This window comes from Geotrypetes seraphini, chromosome 1 (assembly GCF_902459505.1).
Source record: "Geotrypetes seraphini chromosome 1, aGeoSer1.1, whole genome shotgun sequence".
Taxonomy (NCBI): Eukaryota; Metazoa; Chordata; class Amphibia; order Gymnophiona; family Dermophiidae; genus Geotrypetes; species Geotrypetes seraphini.
In genome coordinates, this window is record NC_047084.1 from 310,802,109 (window position 1) to 310,823,949 (window position 21,841).

Below are 21,841 nucleotides of genomic sequence, written 5' to 3' on the forward strand. Positions count from 1 at the left end.
GGGGTAAAGGACATGTCTGGACTTGGGTAGCCAGAGGGATGAGAAATAAGTTGAAAGGGATAGAAGAGAGAATGGAACCTTATGACATTCCACAGCAAACTGGGTAACACGCAAAGAAAGTACTGTTCCACAAAATATGAAAAGTACAATTCTCAAAAAAGGGATGGAAACATTTTAGAGCCAGACCTGTGTCATCCAGTCTGCATTTAGCAACTTTGGAAGATCAAAACAGCAAAACTCATTTGGGGGAAGCCACTGCTTGCCCTATATTGGTAGCATGGAATATTGCTACACCTTGGGTTTTGGCAAGATACTAGTGACCTGGATTGGCCACCGTGAGAACAGGCTACTGGGCTTAATGGACCATTGGTCTGACCCAGTAAGGCAATTCTTATGCTCATATCAAGTGAAGTAAGAAGTGTTCCCTCCAATCAGCAGTCATTGTATAAATGTAACCAATCATATCCCACTAAGGTTAGTTATGTATTATTGTTGGGACATAAACCAGTTTGTTTTGAGTGGAGTGTTTTTGTTTTTTCCAGACTATCCACCAGCTATGTTGCCACAATTTTTTTCTATCCATTTTGATACAAAAGTAAGATTCAAAATGGCTTTCGGAATCAGCTGGATCTAGAGTAGAACCTTTAATTTGGGGACATACAGAAATAGGTTATGACCCCCCTTGTGACAAGCCATCTAGTAGCATAGAATATGCAGTAAATATGGAAGGAGGAAATAGGAAAATTATTTAACCTAGTAAGAGGGGGACTCAGTCAGTAGGTGTGATGGTTGCCCCCATAGAGTCTTACTCAATGGAAAAAAAAAAGAGGTCTGGGGTGGATTTGGTTAGATGCCACTAAACAAATTGTGTTGTAGTCACATTTAGCTGGAAGTCCATGAAGTAGCACTAATTTTTTATAAGTAAAGATGCCAGAAACTAAGGCCTCACAAAGGATCTCTATCATCTTGTGTGCTCTATGCCACAAAAGTTGATAGCCTTCTAATGAAGATGCCCAAAATGGTTTTATGAAGCAGGTACAGGAGAATATTTTTGTTTTGCCACAGGGGGTGATCTTCCGTGGACCATCAACTGGGAATCCTTCTAGAAAGAGAACTGAGATACTTGGGGGGATGAAAAATCTCTTTTTTTTTCTGCCTAATCTGCCTTCCTTGGTGGCATGGATGCATCATGCGTTTTCCAGCTACATTGCACAGAGGAAGAAATGAGCATTCCCAGAAGCAGAGCTGTGCTTCCTTGTTGAAGAGGTAGCAATGGCTGTCGGGAATGGTAATGACAAACTGAGCCACTTATCAACTTTTCTGCGATACCCCTCAAACCCTCCAGACACATGATTGTGAAGTGCCCAAGCAGAAGTGACAGCTTCGCTCTGATAAATGTTGGATCCCAGAATGGAAGTAGCAAGCAGCCATTGTCATTTGCTACATGAAAGCCCAAACAGGTTCACATTTGTATTCTGCCCACCTGTATCCCACAGAAAATCCCTTGCTAAGCATTTTTGCATTTGTTCTTTTAATATTTTGACTTTGGTTTATAAAATATATTTTGTTTGGGTCCAAATATTTGAGGGCTAAACTGCATCTATACCCCTGCCTGCAAGGGAGAACTACTTGTATTTAGAGATATCCTCTTGCAAATAAATGAGATTGCTAAGACTGCCTAAATTGATTCTTCTCCAACTCTACCACATTTGTGTAATTCATTACCCCAACATATCTGGCTGGCAGAGACCTTAATAGGTTTTCACTAAGACCTGGTTATTTTAAATTGGTATGTATTGATTTTGGCTATCTAGATCTCTGGATGCTTAAATACATACCAGATGGGAGAGAGCTTATTACATTCTCAAGGGGCTTTGATAAAAAGCAATTTTAGACATTTGGGGAAGGGGTGGTTGTTTTATTAAAGAATTTTCTGTGTATAAATCATGTTTTACATGTGGGAAATGGCTGTTATAAAATCGTACGGTATGTATCGGTGTACAACTATGCAAAGATACAAAGGAATTATGATCCAGACAACTTAGGACACTAATGCAATTTAAATTTTACAGTAAACTGAATGCACGGTCATAAATGGATGTCCCTACTGCTCATCACCTCTGAGTGTTTTAGAGAGAGCTGTAGAGAGAGAAGATGATTTCTGAAGGGTTTAGCAGGGTCCTGGGATGGGACTTGTATACAAGCAGTCCCTGCTTTACGAACATCTGACTTACATCAGACTTGTATTTATGAATGCACGGACTGCCTATACACAATAGCTGAAAAAGGAGTGTCCATCCCTTCCTACCACCCCAGCCCGTTTACCTTTTCTTCAAGTCACCGGAAGGCTCCCACATGCTACCGCGGCTGACCCGGAAGCCTTCCCTCTGACGCAAAATGTAGTTGTGGTCAGCATTCAAAACTGCTGCCGGTGACCTGAAGAAAAGGTAAATGTTCTGGGGGATGAGAGGGGAAGGAGGGAGAGACAGAATCTTATGCACAGGCTGGGTGGTGGGAAGGGAGGGAGAGACAGAATTTGCTGCTCAGGCTGGGGTGGTGGGAAGGGAGGGAGATAAAGTCTACTGCATGAGCTAGGGGAAGGAGGGAAAGAGAGTGGCTGTATACTGTACTGTATATACACAAATACTGTACAGTACATACAGCAGTTTCTCACATGATCTGAGTTGCATATAAATTTGACTTAAGAAGAGTTTTAAAAATGGAATTCGTTCTTAACCCGGGGACTGCCTGGTTTACACAATCAAAGCGGTTTACACATTTTAGACAGAAAGCAGGATACTGGGCTTAATAATAATAATAATAATAATAATTTATTCTTGTATCCCGCCAAAGCCATAATAGTTCGAGGCGGTTTACAATGAGAAGTACTGGACAATCAGTGAAAAAAATAAAATACAAATCATCAGAAATACATACAAGATAAAAGGATAAAAGACTAAAAACAGTGAATCAGGTTACAAATTGATCAAACAACTGTGTTTTTACTAATTTTCTAAAAGTAAAATAAGATGTAGCACTCATAATAATATTACCCAACCAGTCATTCAATTTGCTTGCCCGAAATGCAAGAGTTCTATCTAGAAATCTTTTAAAACGACAAGCATTTACTGTTGGGTAAGAAAACAGTCTAGAAAAGAATGAGAGACCAGGTACTCAGGAGCCATCCCAAATATTGAGTTATAACAGATACAGGAAAATTTAAACAAAACTCTTGCCTCCATTGGTAACCAATGTAGTTTTTGATAAAAGGGAGTAATATGTTCCCATTTTTTCAAACCAAAAACCAGCCGAACTGCTGAATTTTGAATAACTCGAAGCTATTCTTATGTTCTTATGCCTGTAACTCTGAACCTGATATCCTTCCAGGGTTGCTGGATTTTCTTGTCCCTTACCCGTGCAAAATGAATTCTTCCTCAAAGATTTCTGCTATTTCTAATTCCCTTACATAAAGTCCTTTTCTATGTTGAAGATGAACTGAATAATTATTTTCAGATCAAAAAAACCCTCTTTTTGATGTCCAAGGTGATCGTCATTTCTGAGGCTGGGCCTTTTTTGTGTCCTCTGAGGATCATACCAGGTACAGCGTAAAACATAATTGTGAGAAAATTTCTAATGAATGCATATAACTTGCAATCTGGAATAAAAACAATGCTTCATCAGACCCCTGTAGATGTGAGCTAGAATTTGAAGAAAAATACAAGGCACAGGATAATTAGTTTGATGAGAGCGAGAAAAGATCTTAAAAAAGCTTTTCTAGTACTTGTTAATGACAGCTAAGCAATTGTACATCAGAACTACAGTATATGACACTCTTAATGCACTCTTGAAAAAAAAAAAATTATTTGAAAAAGCTCAAACTAATCTTTGACATACAGAGAAAGAAGAGAAATTCTGCAAATAATGGAGCTTTAATCAACCACAATCAGAACACTTGCTTTTGCAGAGCCAGATCTACATACTGTTAGATAAAAGTTATATGAGACAAAACTATTCTAAACCAGTGAATTGCAAACTGTGTGCCGCAGAAAAACCAGGGTGCTGCGGCGAGATTCCAGGTGTGCCGCCAGGGATTGAAGGACACACGATGTATGGCGAGTGTCACTTCTGGTATCGGCGCCTCTCCTTCTCTCCGCCCCCACACGAACCTCGTCTCATTTTCCCTGAGCTTGGGGGGGGGGGGCCATGTCTGGAGGGCCTCCGAGCCTGCACGGATGTCGAGGTGATGATGTCATGTGCATGTGTGCAACATCATCGCGTCAATGTCCACGCATGCTCGGAGCCCTCCAGACATGCCCCCCCCCAAGCTCAGGGAAAACGAGACGAGGCTTGCTTGGGACGGGACGTGCCTGGGGGTGAAGCAGGGCGGGTTTGTGGGTGTGCCACAGAAAAACATTTGCTCTGTTAGTGTGCCGGAGCAAAATTTTTTTTAAAAAAAGTTTGCGGGTCACTGTTCTAAACTGAACCCATTTTTCCATATACTTCAATTCTTCCGCACTGGCATGAAACTCTGAAATCAGACAACCAAGCCACAAAGATGATTAAAAGAAAATTTGCAGCTAGACTGGTTCACTTTGCACTGCTGGTGATTAAGCTCCACTGCATAACATGGTACCTGCAGTGAAACAGTGTGTGTTAATAAGGTTAGCATGCACTAATTTATTTATTTCAATTTCTATCCCGTTCTCCCAGAAGCTCAGAACGGGTTACAGGTAGACATTCACAATCATTTGAAAACAGACTAGTCATGACAACAAATAGGTTACAGTAGACAATAACAGAGCTTAATGCAGTAGGATGTGTGTTGTTAACTGTACCTATTTGTATTTTTTTTAAAATAAGTAAGCATGGCAGAAATAGTAAAAATTTCAGATATCTAAAACAATGGACCTGTTATTTATTTGTTTAAAACTACTTATTACCTGCCTAAGATCTTAGACAGTTTACAATAAAAATATACATAATCCTTTAAACAAACCCACATAAAAACAATCCCACAATCCTAAGACCACCCATAGCAAATTCACAGGTCTTCTCAAATATATGCTGGAGTACTAAATCTCAATATATTCTCAACTAAAGGCAAAATTCAGGCTTATCCTTCCACCATATCCTGTTATATGCAAAAGGCAAAGAGAAAGCAAAACACTGCTGTTAGTACCTCTGCTCTCAAGTACCAATAAGAACATAAGAACATAAGCAGTGCCTCTGCCGGGTCAGACCACAGGTCCATCCCGCCCAGCAATCCGCCCCCGCGGCGGCCCAACAGGTCATGACCTGCCTGAATCACCAGAAGGGGCCCCCTTGCCCCCTAGGTATCTCATCGAAGTCCTATCTTCCCATCAAAGTCCTAACCCTCCGGCCTTTCACCTACACGACCTGGTGAGCTGTCTATACTTATGCAACACCCCAGCACCTCCCTCAGTACCCCACGATCCCCTTTTCCCTCAGGAATCCGTCCAATCCCTGTTTGAATCCCTGTACTGTACTCTGCCGGATCACTTCCTCCGGGAGCGCATTCCATGTGTCCACAACCCTTTGGGTGAAGAAAAACTTCCTTGCATTTGATTTGAACCTATCCCCCTTCAGTTTCTCTGAGTGCCCCCTCGTACCTGTCGTCCCTTTTAGTCTGAAGAACCTGTCCCTGTCCACCTTCTCTATGCCCCTAAGTATTTTGAAGGTCTCTATCATATCCCCCCTGAGCCTCCTCTTCTCCAGAGAGAAGAGCCCCAGTTTATCCAGCCTCTAGGCGTATGTGCAGTTTTCCAGCCCTCTTACCAGTTTCGTTGCCCTCCTTTGGACTTTCTCAAGAACTGCCATGTCCTTCTTGAGGTGCGGCGACCAATATTGAACGCAATATTCCAGATGTGGGCGCACCATCGCTCGATACAGCGGCATGATGACTTCCCGCGTCCTGGATGTTATGCCCCTCTTGATGATGCCCAGCATCCTGTTGGCTTTCTTCGATGCTGCTGCACACTGTGCGGTTGGTTTCATGGATGGATCCACTAGTACACCCAAGTCTCTCTCAAGTCCAGTGTCTCCCAGCAGTCCCCCTCCCATTTTGTACTCGAACAACGGGTTCTTTTTCCCTATGTGCATGACCTTGCATTTGTCTACGTTAAAGCGCATTTGCCATTTGTTTGCCCAGTCCTCCAGCTTATCAAGGTCCCTTTGCAGTTCCTCACACTCCTCCCTGGTCCTAACTCTGGCGCAGAGTTTGGTATCGTCTGCAAATTTTATAACCTCACACTTTGCCTCCGTTTCCAGGTCATTGATAAATATGTTGAAGAGTAGCGGTCCCAGCACCGATCCCTGTGGCACACCGCTCGTGACTCCCCTCCAGTCAGAATATTGGCCCTTTACTCCGACCCTCTGTAGTCTACCTGACAACCAGTGCTTGATCCATCTGTGTACATCCCCGCCCACCCCGTGGTTCCACAGCTTCCTAAGCAGCCTTTCATGTGGCACCTTGTCAAAGGCCTTTTGAAAGTCGAGGTAAATGATGTCTATGGGTTCCCCTTTGTCCATCTGACTGCTTATTCCCTCAAAGAAGTACAGAAGGTTTGTCAGGCACGACCTTCCCTTACAGAATCCGTGCTGGCTTGTCTGCAGTAGGCCATTTTTTTCGATGTGCTCGCAAATGCTGTCCATGATCATTGCTTCCACCATCTTCCCTATAACTGAAGTCAGGCTCACCGGCCTGTAGTTCCCGGGGTCACCTCTCGATCCCTTCTTAAAGATAGGTGTGACATTCGCCAGTTTCCAGTCCTCTGGTACCTCTCCAGTTGTCAAGGATAGGTTGCAAACATGTTGGATTGCGCCCGCTATTTCCTGTCTTAGTTCCTTTCTGCAAATGAATTATGGGGCTGTCATGATTGTTAACAGTTTCCATAGCAGAGATAGTTACTAGTACCATTCTCAGCCAATGGAGGGTTAGGTGACTTTCCCAAGGCCACAAGAAGCCACTGTGGGATTTGAACCTGGGGCTTCAGCTCACTGCAACTAACCATTAGGCTACTCCTCCGCTCTAGCATTACATAAAGTAGTAACTTATGGTAACTTTATAAACAATTTTCCATGTGTTATGCCCGCTTTGCATGTGAAAAAAGGGATATCCACAGAAGTCAATTTTATAACAGGTTGGAGTTGGAGTGCTGAGGCTTTTCTTTTTTTTAAAAAAAAGACACATAGGTCAGTGTTTTCCAAACCTGGCCCTGGAGGCACCCCAGCCAGTCAGGTTTTCAGGATATCTACAATGAATATTCATGAGACAGAGTTGCATGCATTGCCTCCACTACATGCAAATCTTTTTGCATGAGTATTCATTCTGAATATCCAGAACATAAGAACATTAAGAATATCCATGCTAGGTCAGACCTTGGTCAGAGCTTGGGGTAAATGGAAAGAAGCACATTGAGAGCCTTGAAGGAGCATAGGATATGTGGGGAGAGCTTGTAGGAATATTTATGGTAGATACTAAGCAGTTACGTAAATAAATTACATCTCTGATCGTACCCATAATGCATCAGGCAGAAACAGCAAATCTGTGTACTTCTTTCTTCTTGCAATTCATGCTGGAAAAATCTCTTGTTCAGCAGAAAGATTTCTTGAGAGAATGGTTTAGGCTTTGATGACATCATAGAGGCCTAACCTGCAGGTGTGAATACGGAAACACCCCTACAAGCTTTTCGAGAGAAATGAAAGGTGGAGGAAAGCTTTGGGGGTCCTTTTATCAAGCTGCGGTAGGGGTTTAGCGCGCATATTACCGTGTGTTAAACCGCCTGCCGTGCTAGCCGCTAACGCCCGCATTGAGCAGGCGTTAGTTTTTTAGCCGGCCGCGGGGGTTAGCGCGTGATAAAATGTCCGACGCGCTAACCCCGCCAGCGCGGCTTGATAAAAGGACCCCTTTGTGAATCTTAGGGGAGAGGAAATGAAGGGCAGGCAGGAAAGAGGGCCCAGGATATGAGGAAGGGGTGCAGGCAAGGACAAAGAAATGAGAGCTTGGCAGCTGTGAACGGAAGATGAATGTTCTCAGAGGATGACTGAGTTGCAAAGCTCAGAAATGGGAGACAAACATACTGTGTAAAAATTAAAAATGACTTTCAGAAGAGACAGATCTAAGTTTTTCAAACACTTTCATTGTGTGTCCCTGAAGGGACTCTCTCAGAGCACACAAGTCTTATGTTTTTAAAGTCAGTGTTAGTACTAAAATTACATTACATTAGTGATTTCTATTCCGCCATTACCTTGCGGTTCAAGGCGGATTACATAAGAATTGTCGGGAAATTAAAGTAATACGTGTTGGGTAATTTGAACATTTTAGATTTGATAAGGAGTAGACAGTGTGGTAGGTGGAGCTTGGGAAGGAACTGGTCGTGTTAAATAGGTTTTATGTATTTTTTGAAAGCATAGCATTTTAATTTCTTTTTTGAAGGTTTTGTAGTCTGTGGTCGAAGACAGCAGATTGGTGATTTGTCTGTCTAGTTTTGCTGCTCTGGTGGCCATTAAGGTTGTCTTATGGTAATTTCCTTGTGAAATTTGTGTGCAGTGGTCCTGCTGAGGGTCTCCAAAGATGGCCTCTGGAACGTGAACAGTGGAAAACCACTCCAAAAGGGACCTTTCAGAAAAGCAGCCATTCTGGAGGTCTTCAGCAACAATGAAAACTGTCATCATGGCTTGAAAAAAGGATTTGGAACACACGAGAAAAAAAAAAAAGGAGCAAACACAGATGTTCTACTACTTCCTTCAGCTCTGCTCACAGACATGTTTCACAAACAATGAATCATTCAAATCCTCCTATGCATACCTGGAGGCACACAAAATACATTTGCATCTGTGGTCCTAGATGGACATTTCCTTGAATACCTACCATTTACAGGTTAGGCTGCTCAAAATTATGCATTCTTCGGGCAACAGTATCTCCTTGTCACATTGTTTCGGCACCTGGACATCCTTAAGGCTACTGAGAAGGATGTAGGTTGGAATGTGAGCTAAGAATATGTTTTCAGGGGTTGTAATTTTATGGGCTTAAGTGTAACATTTTTATTGCTATTCTTAAAAGCTGCTTGCTTTATTATAATGCAGAAGCTCTTATTTTTATTTAGTTGTAATCTGGCATGAACAGGGATATATTACTTGGAAAGCTGAATAGAAATCCAGTACTAAATTAAATTTAAAATGATGTCTCTCTTTATTTTCACTTTCCCCATCGATTCCTATGAGTATGGCTTAAGTGTTTTATTATCAAATTACCCAACAGCACTTGAATCCTTAATTTATGACTTTATAGGGATCACACTAATATCACCACATAAAGGAGAGGTGTGTATACTACTCCCGTTACGTTCCTCACTTCTATAATTTTCACCCCAGTCCTCTGCGGCACCATCTTGGACTCTAATAACTCCCACTGTCCAAGGCTTTAAGGGCTCCTTTTAGAAAGGTGCGTTAAGGCCTTAACCCGCGGAATAGCGCGTGCTAAAATGCCACGCGCGCTAGCCGCAACCACCTCCTCTTGAGCAGGCAGTAGTTTTTCGGCTAGCACGCGCTATAGCGCGCGCTAATCCGGTGCGTGCACTAAAAATGCTAGCGTACCTTCGTAAAAGTAGCCCTAAGTGTTAGCTCGTCATTGGACTATTATTTTAACTTTAACTTATGTATTAATGAGATATATACTAAAAATGTACTTAGCTGTATGGTCTGGTTTCAGGGATATTTATGCTAATATGTTTCACCCTTTGGTTTTTTCAAGGCTTACATCCCTAAATATTCTACGCCAGTTCAATAGATCACAGCGTCCATCAAAATGTTTTATTAGCATACTTAAGGGGATATTGGTGACAGAATACAAGCTAGTATTTTCTATTTCTTTGCAACAGTGCAACACACTAATGTGAATATGATCAGTGTGCTTTCTCCACCCAATTCCAGACACCTGGGCACGAGAAAACGACAGAGGCTGGTGGCACCTTACAATCTACACAATTCAAGGTTCCTTTTACAAAGGTGTGGGAAGTAGAGGTCTGTACGGGAACGGGGATCGCGGGAATCCCACGGGTCCCGCAGCAATCCTCCTAAGCCATGGGATTCCCACGGGGACCCCCCTCTGGCCCACAGGACTCCCACGGGGACCCCCCTCTAGCCAACGGGACTCCGACAGGGACAGAAGGCTTTAGAAGCACAGTTCGTCCATATAATATAATGGACACGTTAGCCTTAGTAAAAGAGGGGGTTTATAAGTTAATTACCTGAACAGAAAACAAAAAAAGGGTTCCACAAGGAAAACAGCAGCGCAAACACAAAAGAAACTGTGGAATTGATGATCCTGTCAGAAGTAATTGCTGCTTTTTATGGGGACGGGCGGCGATGGAGGGAATTCCTTGCGGGGATGGGTGGGGACAGAGAGGATCCTGGCAGGGATAGGTGGGGACGGAGAGGATCCTGGCGGAAACGGGTGGGGACGGAGAGGATCCTGGTGGGGACGGGCGGGGATGGGTGGGATTTTGCAACTCTCTAGTGGGAAGTACTAAAGCACACTTACCGCAGCTTATAAGGGCTTACTGCAGGATGCGCTCAAGTATCCTGCAGTGAAAGCCCAATGTATGTACGCAAACTACATGATAAATATTTTTTTGCTATGAGGGGTATGTGTGTGGGGAATAGACAGTGCAAATCAGTTAGAACAGCCACTATACGTGCTTACTGATTAGAGTGTGAGCCCTTACCAGCAAAAATATAGGTGGTAGAAAAGGCTCACACACTAATTTTTGGAAATGGTTGCGTGCTAATGGCAACATTAGTGTATGTAAGAATTGAGTGGCACTAAGGGGTGGTCCGGGATAAAAACCAATTAATTAAAATTCAAGCTTCAAAGTTCCAAATACAGACTTCTCACTTAATATCTGTTTAAATCGGAAACCCAGTTATTATCATTGGCTAGTCGGGAAAAACCGAACAGTGAAAAAATTCCGTAACCCCATTGGCGAAAAAAAAACAACAAAAACAACTGTTCTACAAAAACCCAACTAATCCAAATTTCCAAATCAGATCCAAACCCACACATGCAATCAAAATAAACAGAATCAGTTCAGTTTTTTTAAAAAATGGCACCAAACTCCCATTAACTCCAGCAAATAAGCACTTAACTTAAAGTCCTGGAACCCAGTAGAGTTTAATCAACTTCTTTCATAAAATCTTTAACCTTCTCTGGCATGATGTGGATCTATAAAGACCTCGACAAGGGCCACTTGTTTCGCGGACTCCCGCTGCTTCAGGAGAAACAAAACTGATCCGATGATAACTGGGCTTCCAATTTAAACAGACATTAAGGGCTCCTTTTAAAAAGCCGTGCTAAGGGCCTTAACGCGCAGAATAGCACGTGCTAAACTGCTGCGTGTGTTAGTCGCTACCGCCTCCTGAAACCAGTGCATGCGCTAAAACCGCTAGCACGGCTTTGGAAAAGGAGCCCTAAGTGATAAGTCTGTGTTTGGAGCTTTGAGGCTTGAATTTTAATTGGTGTTTATCCCGGATTACCCCACAGTGCAACTCAATACTAGCAAACTTCATAGTAAATATTTTGCAGTTACGCTTAAGGTACAGAAGTTTGTTTCTCTATAAATTGTTACATAAGTAACATTAGTGTGTGGCCATTAATTTGGAAAATTGGCTATTTTTCAGCTAGAGTAAAATATGGCCTTAGTCCACGAGAAAACCCATGTAAGGGCACGCTAAGGCCTCTTTTTAATGCAGCTTAGCAAAAGGAACCCTTATTGAGTTAGGAGTCTGTAACTGGTTCTCTCCTAGAGGATCCCAGTCAGCATAAACTCATTGAACTTATAGCCTATAATATTACAAGGCTGGACTCTAGTTCCTTGAACAAGCTTTCCTTAATAAAACTTACAGTTCAGTTGTTCTTAAGGATTTGTTCTTCCACAGAATCTACACTCAACCAGCACCTCCTAAAGTTAGGGCAAACTGCGAATGTATATCACACTTTGTGAAGTTGTAATAATGCTCCAATTTCTCTCACTAAGCTGTAATTTGGCTAGCAAATTCAAAGGTATAAAGTAGGGAGCAATATTTTTCCTATGTCCCTTTGGCTAGCTAAGATGGAGTCTGCTAACACATTACACAAGAGAAAACGAGCAAGGAGAAGGGGAGGGGTGTCAGTTCACCAGGGATGCAGCAATGCACTCTGGGAGCTTGTCTTAAAACCATAAACCGTATTCACACATTCAATATACATATTTAATGCACCCTGGCTGAGGGAGCAGAACTACTTGATAACAAGCCTCCACAATGGACTCTAGTCCTTTAAAGTTCATACCTCAATAAACTGTTTAGTCTACAAAATGCTACTGTCATTTCTGCTCCTCCAATCTTACATAGCTACTCTTAGGAAAGTTATAAAGAAAATATATTCTGTTTTCTTCTTATTAAAATAGACTGGTTCACAAAAAAAAATGTTTTAAGGTGTATTTAAATAACCAGGAATTTATAAAACTTCAGCTTCCAAAATTATTTACTATAGTGATTATGCTTTTGCAAAGCTATTTTAGTGCCCTTATTTTTTTCCTTTTAAGCATGACCTTTTCTCTTCAAAGAATCCATTATTTCCAGACCATACAGTCAATTCAAAAGTAATAAATCACTTTCACTGAAAAATGCCATACATTAGCATTTTGTATATGACTTCTGTACATCCATTATCAGTTAGAAATATGAAAAAGACTTCCTTGGAGATTGAGTGGGTGTGAGGAGGAGAGAAAAATTTAGACATTCATACCAACATGTTTTACTTTGGGGATGGAATGATACTTCATAAACAGTCTTGAACACGCTGCTGATGGAACAAATCTTTTTGGCACTTGGGCTCCTTTTACAAAGCCGCAGCGGTACTAGCTCTGGTGACCTTAGGGATTTAAGCAATTCTAAGCTTTTTGAAAAACTTTTTAGTTTGGCCTCCAAAGCCACAATTGTTTGGGTACTACTGTGTTTCCCCAAAAATAAGACACTGTCATATATTAATTTGGGGCCCAAAAAAGGCACTAGGTCTTATTTTGGGGGTAGGTCTTTTTTTTTTTCATGTACAATGATCATTTCTTCCTTCCTCTCCTCTACCCCAATTCTTCCTATTTCCTTTCTCTCCCCCACATGTGCAGCATCTTTCCTCCCCTCTCACCCATCCCCTTGTGCAGTTTCTTTCTATCCCTCCCTCCCATCCCCCTGTGCAGTAGAAACCTTGCAGCTTCTATCCCTCCCTCCCATCCCTTGTGCAGCAGAACCCTTGAAGTTTCTATCCCTTCCTTCCTCCCATCCCCCGTGTAGCATCTTTCGATCCCTCCTATCACCCCCGCTGCCACGCACCCCCCTCGCTGACCCTTTTATCTCTCCCTCTCATCCGAACCCCAACCGCGAGACCAAAATACCTGGTAACAAATGGCAGCACAGGCTGCAAAATGGCCTTTTCATGCCCGGCCATTCCTCTGCCGCTTTGCTTATGACATCATCAGCGATGCGGCAGAGGAACGCCCAGGCTTGAGAAGGCCGCGATGCAGACTATGCTGCCAATGTTGCCGTTTGTTATCAGGTATTTCGGTCTCGCGGTCGGGGTTCGGATGGGAGGGAAAGATGGAATGGGTGGGGGGGTGCGCGGGGAAGCGCTGCTGCCGGCGACTAGGGCTTATTTTCAGGGATATTCTCCACTGAAATGGGACACATCGCATTGACCCCTTTACTGAAAAAAGCTGACCTAGACCCCTCCATACCATCCAACTACCGTCCAATAGCAAATATCCCTCTTCTCACCAAACTGCTCGAGTCTATCATATCTACCCAGCTCTCTTCCTACTTAGAAAGATTCTCCATCCTCTTACCTTACCAATATGGCTTCAGACCCAACTTCTGCACTGAATCCCTATTGGCCTCTCTAATCTCTAAGGTTCAGCAACTGCATTCTCGTAACAAGTTTGCTGTCCTTCTACAATTCGACCTCTCCGCAGCTTTTGATGTTGTCCACCACGACATTCTAATTTTCCAACTCTCCGAGATAGGCATTAGCTCCATAGTTCTTGATTGGTTCTCCAAATTCTTGCGCTCCCGCTCTTACATGGTTAACATGAGCGGCACCTCATCCTCCCCCTGGACCCCGACTTGTGGTGTCCCACAAGGCTCACCCCTCTCCCCAATCCTCTTTAACATTTACATGTCCTCCCTGAAACTACTCCAACTATCCCCCCTTGAAACTCTTTACACTTACGCTGATGACATCCTCGTCCTCCTTGAGACCGACTCGAACCTCACTAACCTCTCCACGAACATATCCTCATGCATAAAGAACCTCCAATCCTGGGCATTCACAATGCATATGAAACTAAACGAGTCCAAAACAAAACTGCTTTGGCTCGGCCCAAAATTAGACCATCTACCTTCCTCCATCCCATTGTCCTCCGGCCCCCCATTACAGCTTGAGTTCTCAAGCAAAGTTCTGGGTGTCACCTTAGACTCTTCTCTATCCTTCAACGAACATCTCCAATCCCTGGTGAAGAAATGCTTCTTCAGCCTTCACATGCTAAGGAAAGTCAGACCCTATTTTCACCAAAAACACTTCGCAGTCCTAGTACAATCCATCATCCTCTCCAGATTGGATTATTGCAATTCTATCTACCTCAGCCTAACCAAGAAAAGCCTCCACAGACTTCAGCGGATTCAGAACGCCGCAGCTAAGCTTGTTTTCGCGAAAAGCAAATTTGATCACGTCTCACCACTCCTGTCTAAGCTCCATTGGCTCCCAGTAATCCCCAGGATCCACTTCAAATGTGCGTGTCTGGCCTACAAGATCCTACATGGCATCCTTCCTGCCGTTATCCCTCTATCCTGGAACTCCTCAACCCCTACTTCCTCCAGATCCTCCCAAATTTTTAAACTATCCTTCCCTTCCATAAAAGGTATTTCCCATGTAGGCAAACTTGGGTCATCCCTCCCCTTTAGAATCACTGAGATCTGGAATAACCTCACCTCCCCTCTCCGAACCTCAAGCTCCCTCAAACTCTTCCGCAAACACCTAAACCCTGGCTATTCTCAAAACTGTAACACTTCCCCCCTCTTAGGCCTCTCACCTTCCCCCTTTACACCTAACTCTTTAATCTCTCCACTGTAGTTCCTCTCTCATCTTTCTTCCTGTAAACCGTGCCGAGCTCCGCATTCGTGGAGATGGTGCGGTATATAAACCCAAGGTTTAGTTTAGTTTAGTTTATATTAAGATGTACCCCAAAATCATGCTAGGGGCTTATTTTCGGGAAATACGGTACCACCGATTCATTTTTTCACAGTCTTTCAGTTTCAGTTTATAAATCCTGGTAATTTACAATCTTTTCCAGTTCTTTTTTTTTTCCACCCCATCCCATGGCATTGATACTTCAATATATCATACAAATTTCATATGCAACACTGATTTTACTTACCAATATTAGGGTGTTTCAAAAGGCGACAAATTCTAGCTTCTCTTTCCAGTTTCTGGTGGTCTACAAATAAGAATAAAAGAAAGATTTCAGCATACGGCCCACCTAATTCAAATGCACATTTTAAGAAATGAAAAATTCTTCATTAGAATCAAAGGCCTGGATTCTCTAATTGGCATCATTGTTGAAGGCTGCCTTAAGAACAGCCGTTGCTCGCCTTTCAATCACGTGATGGTAACAAGACATCTGGCAAAGGTAATGTAGGCTAGAGTTTTCCAGGCCAACATTTCTGCACCTACCTTTGATGTGAATTGGACCTCAGTAGTTGCTTTATGCCGCCTAATGCCCTTCTGGTGTTAGCTATGCCCATAGTGGCGTAAAGCACCAATATTTTAGGCGTCTTGAAAATCTGTGAAAACCGGGCATTTAAATGGCATTTTTCACTGATCTTAGGCGCTCTAGCGGGCCAAAGATCAGTCTGTGTTTAATGGACATAATAAGTGACAAATAGTAATATTTAACCAACCAACATATTTTTACAACAGTTATAATATACTTAAAGATGTTATTGCTTGTAATTTTAAGAGACTTGTGAAAAACATAATTAAAAAAATTAAATTACAAAGAAACGTATATACATGATCCTCGGTATGAAACTTTAGGATAAAAATTTGTATTGAAAAATCTTGTACTGTAACTATGGCAAATTGTAACCTGTTAACTGTATATTATGCATGTTATTCTGAGCTCTTTGGGGAGGATGGGATAGAAAATGAAATAAAAATAAATAAATTTATGACTTTTTTCCTCTAATCAAGTGGTGTGGTTGCATCCCCTACAATTTGTTCGCTGACCCTCATTCCTCTCATCAGAAATTCACACCAATTCAAACCAAGCAAAATTAGGATTGATCCCTCTTGTTTCACTTGGAACACCTAGGATTAATTTGGGCTCTTAAGAACATAAGAATTGTCGATGCTGGGTCAGACCAGTGGTCCATTATGCCCAGCAGTCCGCACACGCGGTGGACCTCTGGTCAAAGACCAGTGCCCTAACTGAGACTAGCCCTACCTGCATACGTTCTGGTTCAGCAGGAACTTGTCTAACTTTGTCTTGAATCCCTGGAGGGTGTTTTCCCCTATGACAGACTCTGGAAGAGTGTTCCAGTTTTCTAAAATTCTCTGGGTGAAGAACTTCCTTATGTTTGTACGGAATCTGTCCCCTTTTAACTTCAGAGAGTGCCCTCTCATTCTCTCTACCTTGGAGAGGGTGAACAACCTGTCTCTATCTACTAAGTCTATTCCCTTCAGTATCTTGAATGTTTCGATTATGTCCCCTCTCAGTCTCCTCTGTTCGAGGGAGAAGAGGCCCAGATTCTCCAATCTCTCATTGTATGGCAACTCCTCCAGCCTCTTAACCATTTTAGTCGCTCTTCTCTGGACCATTTCGAGTAGTACCGTGTCCTTCTTCATGTACAGTGACCAGTGCTGGACGAAGTACTCCAGGTGAGGGCGCACCATGGCCTGGTACAGCAGCATGATAACCTTCTCCAATCTGTTCGTGATCCCCTTCTTTATCATTTCTAGCATTCTGTTCGCCCTTTTCACTGCTGCCGCACATTGCATTGACGGCTTCATCGACTTGTCGATCATAACTCCCAAGTCTCTTTCCTGGGAGGTCTCTCCAAGTACCGCCCCAGACATCCTGTATTCATGCATGAGATTTTTGTTACCTACATGCATCATTTTACACTTGCCCTAGCCAGCCCTGTCAGCAATGAGAAGTTCAAGATTTTGCTCTAATACAGAATCATAATTTTTTGACTGCTGGGAATTTCTGTTACTAGCTCCCTCTCAGCCTTCTCCTATATTCATCTACCTGTAATCCCAGCAGTGATTTCCTGTGGCCAGGGAGCAAAGTGGAGCCCAATGTTCCTCGAAAACGCAGATAAGGCTGCAGAGATTACTGATACTCTTCAAGATATCCAGGGTTTTGCATAAGGTAATGTTTATTTCGTGCATTTTAGTAGAAAGTTACTTATTAAAATCACAAAGTAAAAAATTAATGCCCACCATTATGTCCATGATGCTTTTTCAGTAGCTAAAATGAAAGGACATAATTCCCCTCCTTTACAAAGCCGCGCTAGCATTTTTAGCGCCGGCCACCACAGTAACAGCTCTGACGCTGACAGAATTCCTATGAGCGCCGGAGCTGTTACCGCGGCAGCCAGCACTAAAAATGCTGGTTGGCTTTGTAAAGGAGGGGGAATGTGTTGTCCTTTGAGTTATGTGCACTCTTTCACCTCCCAGTTAGAATTTCTTTTGTTTCAAGGATCCGTAGAACCAACTTTATTTTGTGCTCTATAAGCCCAATTTTGTATAAGTCATCGAGATCAGAAATGAGACATCCAATCTGAGATACTCACTTTTTGCAGCATATTTTATAGAAGGCTCGCTGAAATGTATAGCTTTCTGTAAAATATGTGTAAGGAAAAATATTTGCTTCTGGTGGTACATACAGCTGGAGCAACCAATTTACCATATAAATGAATGTTTTTTCCCTTTTTCTTTTTATTTCTACATATTACCCCCCCAAAAAATCAATTCAAAACAAGATTAGCATCACTTAGGGCTCCTTTTACTAAGCTGCGTTAGGGAATTGCCGCGCGCACGGGACTCTAACACCAGCACTGAGCTGGCATTAGTTCTAGCCATGCAGCATGGGGTTAGTGCGCGCTAATCTGCTGTGTGCGCTAAAAACGCTACCGCACCTTAGTAAAAGGAGCCCTTAGAGCTCCTTTTACTAAGGTGTGCTAGCGTTTTTAGCGCACACGGGAAATTACCGCGCGCTAAACCACGCGCTACGCGGCTAGAACTAACACCGGCTCAACGCCGGTGTTAAGGTCTAGCGCGCGCTATTCTGCGCGCTAAAGCCCTAACGCAGCTTAGTAAAAGGAGCCCTTAGGCGCTTTATACTTGTAAGTTCTGGCATTTGTACATGTAAGCAGCAAATGTTAATGTGTACGTGATGCAGTTTACACGCAGCAGTCGTGAATTTTGTAAAACTGTACGTGAAAGGGGATCCAATTAAGGAGCTGAGCCGTAAAGATTGAGCTTTATGCTGCTGAAGGGGCTTTAGCACAATTTCCTCCTCAATCGCTCCTCCAAACCCCAGGTCCAAATAAACAATTAGCTGACCTTTATGGGCGGCTTGGAGTAGGTGTAAATTTTGATGGGGAAACGACTGAGGGATATTTCTGTTTCCTTTGCAAAATATGAAATACAAACACAGCTTTTAAAAATGCACCCAAATCATGCCCAGAACACATCCCCTTGAAATAATGTCCATGCTAGATGCATACATCTGTATGTAGCTCCTCTTCTAAAATAATTTATTGTACATTGGACCAATTTACAAATATAAATAGCATTATCTACAGGTGTAAACATTCTAGGATCACCTCCTCTACCTAGTCTTAATTTAAGTGTGTTAATGTTTTATTTTTCTTTTGGTAGTTTTACATTTTTTAATATTTTTAATAGCAGTAATAACAGTGGCAGTCAGAGATTTACATTAAACACCAGGCCATGCCATTTAAATTGATATGTATATTCAGCACCGCTTTATAAACAAGCCCTCCTTCTGCAAGACACTGCACGGGGCTAGACCTGAGCCATGCTAAGCACAGACCTCTCCTGCTCCAGAAGCAGCTGTGATTTCCCTTTTGTGTCTTCGTTGAATGGTTATGGTGCCCCCTGGGTCTTCCCTGGGCCTTGTCTGTCTTTGTTGGGGATGGGTGTGCATTCTGGTGTCTCCTAGGTTTTGTTGGGCGGGTGCGTTTGCACACTTTTTCCCTCCATTTAAGACAGAAGATTGGCAACATGTGGCCCATGGGTCAAATGTGGCCTGCCACTGAATTTTACACAGCCCACGAGACCATGGGAATGATCAATAAAAAAACGTCATTAACCAAAGTTCCAGCATTCTTGCAAATATTTTTGAAATAGCACTCTAGCAGTTTGTTTCCACCATTTTTAATTTTTTTTATTTTTAAATCACAGGTGGTCTATGGAGCTCTGAGAATTTCCAGTTCCAGCATTACATAATGTTGTGGCCCGCTAATGGTGGTAACAATACTCATGCGGTTCCAAGCAGCTGGCCAAGAGCCCAGTCATTGATGTCTTCTGTCCCTTTACAATATAGACAGTGCTGGGGCAGTTAGACATATTTTCATCCTGGTGCTATCTAGTGGCAGAGCGAGGGTAGTAGGTGCCTGGGGCAAAGGCACCCTCGCTCTTTCCCTGCCCCCCATGCCACCCTCACACCCTTCCCCCACAGTACCTCAAATCTTCGGCAGCACGAGCATCTTCTCTGGCCTGCTGCTTGTGCTGGAGTTGGCTTTCCCTCTGACATCACTTCCTGGCCATGCAACCAGGAAGTGATTTCAGAGGGGTGCCAGGCCAGCACGAACAGCAGGCTGGAGAAGTTGCTTGAGCTGGTGAAGATTTAAAGAGGTATTGGAGGGAAGGGAGCAAGGGAGCGAGCGTGACATGGGGAGGGGGGAACAAGGTGCTGGAGCCTCCACAAAGACGGCACCTAGGACGCTCCACCCCACTCCTTACTAAGCTACTGGTGCTGTCCCTACAGGCACGGAATATGTAAGAATAAAAGACATTATGCATTCACCAGCCACCACTTAATGGTTTAACTTCATTCTGAATTGGTATGCCTCATTCTCTGGTAAAATGATGTGCATACATGAAATCCAGGAGAAAGAACAGGTACCAGTGGCTTAGCGAGGGTGAGAGGTGCCCCTCCCATGCCCTCATTTCTGCCCCCAGCTCCTTCCCCTATCCCGCCTGCCATACCCGCCCCCTTCCCTTCCCCCATACCTCTAGTTGAAGTTGTTGCTTGCGGCGGTCAACAACGTGCTCCTTGCGATCCCATTGGCTCTCCCTCTGTCCCTTCCTATACACGGCACCCAGAAGTGACATCAGCAGGAGAGCCGACGGGGGACGCAAAGAGCACGTTGTTGACTGCCGTGAACAACAACTTCAACTAGAGGTGCAGGGAAAGGAAGAGGGGTGCGCACGTGGAAGGGAGGAATGAGTAGAGGCAGGAGGGTCAGAGAGGAGGAGGGGTGCCAGTGCCCCTACCAACATGGCACCCAGGGTGAACCGTGCCCCCCCCCTTACTACGCCCTTCAGGTCACTTTTCTTCTCTCACCAGCTCAGGTAAGAGAAGAAAAGAAAAGAACCTCGAAAAATTTAAATAAAACTAAAAAGTTTCTTGTATAGAGACGCCTTTAATTATTTTGCCTTTTTAGCTGAGTTACTATTTCCATTTGAAGTAGGCAAGTACTGATCTAATATAACTCCCATTGTTTTATCCTTATTTGTTCTCTTTCCTATATCAAATTGTAGTTCTTCCCCGATTTCCCTATGAAATGTACGTCTGTCTATCCCTATTTTGTATGTCTCCCTCTTTAAAAAAAATATTTTTTTTAATTGTTCACTTTGTAAAGCAACTTTATCAAATACGAAATAAACTTGAAACTTGACCTGTTATAAAATTCAGATTGGCGTAAAAGCACACGTGTTGAAACGATGGCATGTTCTTTGCCGGCAGGTGTGTACAGAGGGGAGGCTGGTAGAAGCATTGGTAGAGGTTGCAAGTCAGTGCAGAGATTTTAAAATGTGCCATTTTATGTGGGTACTTAAGTAATCTAGGCACAGGCACTTGCATCTGGCTGAGAGGGGTAAACGCCTGTACCTGCAACGTGAGCACAGTTTCTGCTACTTGTACTACTATTTTATGAAAACAGTATTGGGCCATGTGTCTTTATAAAATAAAGGCTAAGTAGGCCCCTTATAAAATTACCCTTTCAGGATTATGGAGCAGGAATGTATATAAATGGGAGTAGAGTAAAACCTTGGTTTGCGAGCATAATTCGTTCCGAAACCATGCGGGTAATCCAAAACACTCGTATATCAAAGCAAATTTACCCACAAGAAAAAATGGAAATTCGGACGATTCATTACACAACCCCATAAACTTTAATACAATATACTATATGTACTCGTATTGTAAGACCTCGCTCGTTTAGAACAGTCATTACACTCCCGCAGCATCAGAGAGAGAAGAACCATTGGCTCAATTGTGATGATGCGATGTGTGTATACTATATGTACTTGTATTGCAAGACAATGCTTGTTTATCAAGTTAAAATGTAATAAAATATTTTGCTTGTCTTGCAAACACTTGCAATACAAGGTTTTCCTGTATTCTAGTCATTTACGCAGGCAAATGACTTTGTTATTTGTAGCATGGGTGGATCTACGGGTGGAATGAGTAGGCACATT

General features: G+C 43.0%; 1 protein-coding gene across 1 annotated transcript in view; it reads right to left on the bottom strand.

Moving 5' to 3' along the window:
- Positions 1–21,841, bottom strand: part of CAMK2D (calcium/calmodulin dependent protein kinase II delta) — a 563,004-nt gene that overhangs the window by 356,545 nt on the left and 184,618 nt on the right. Inside the window, 1 exon segment of the mRNA XM_033956020.1 lies at positions 15,483–15,542. Coding sequence (XP_033811911.1) covers positions 15,483–15,542 — 60 coding nt within the window.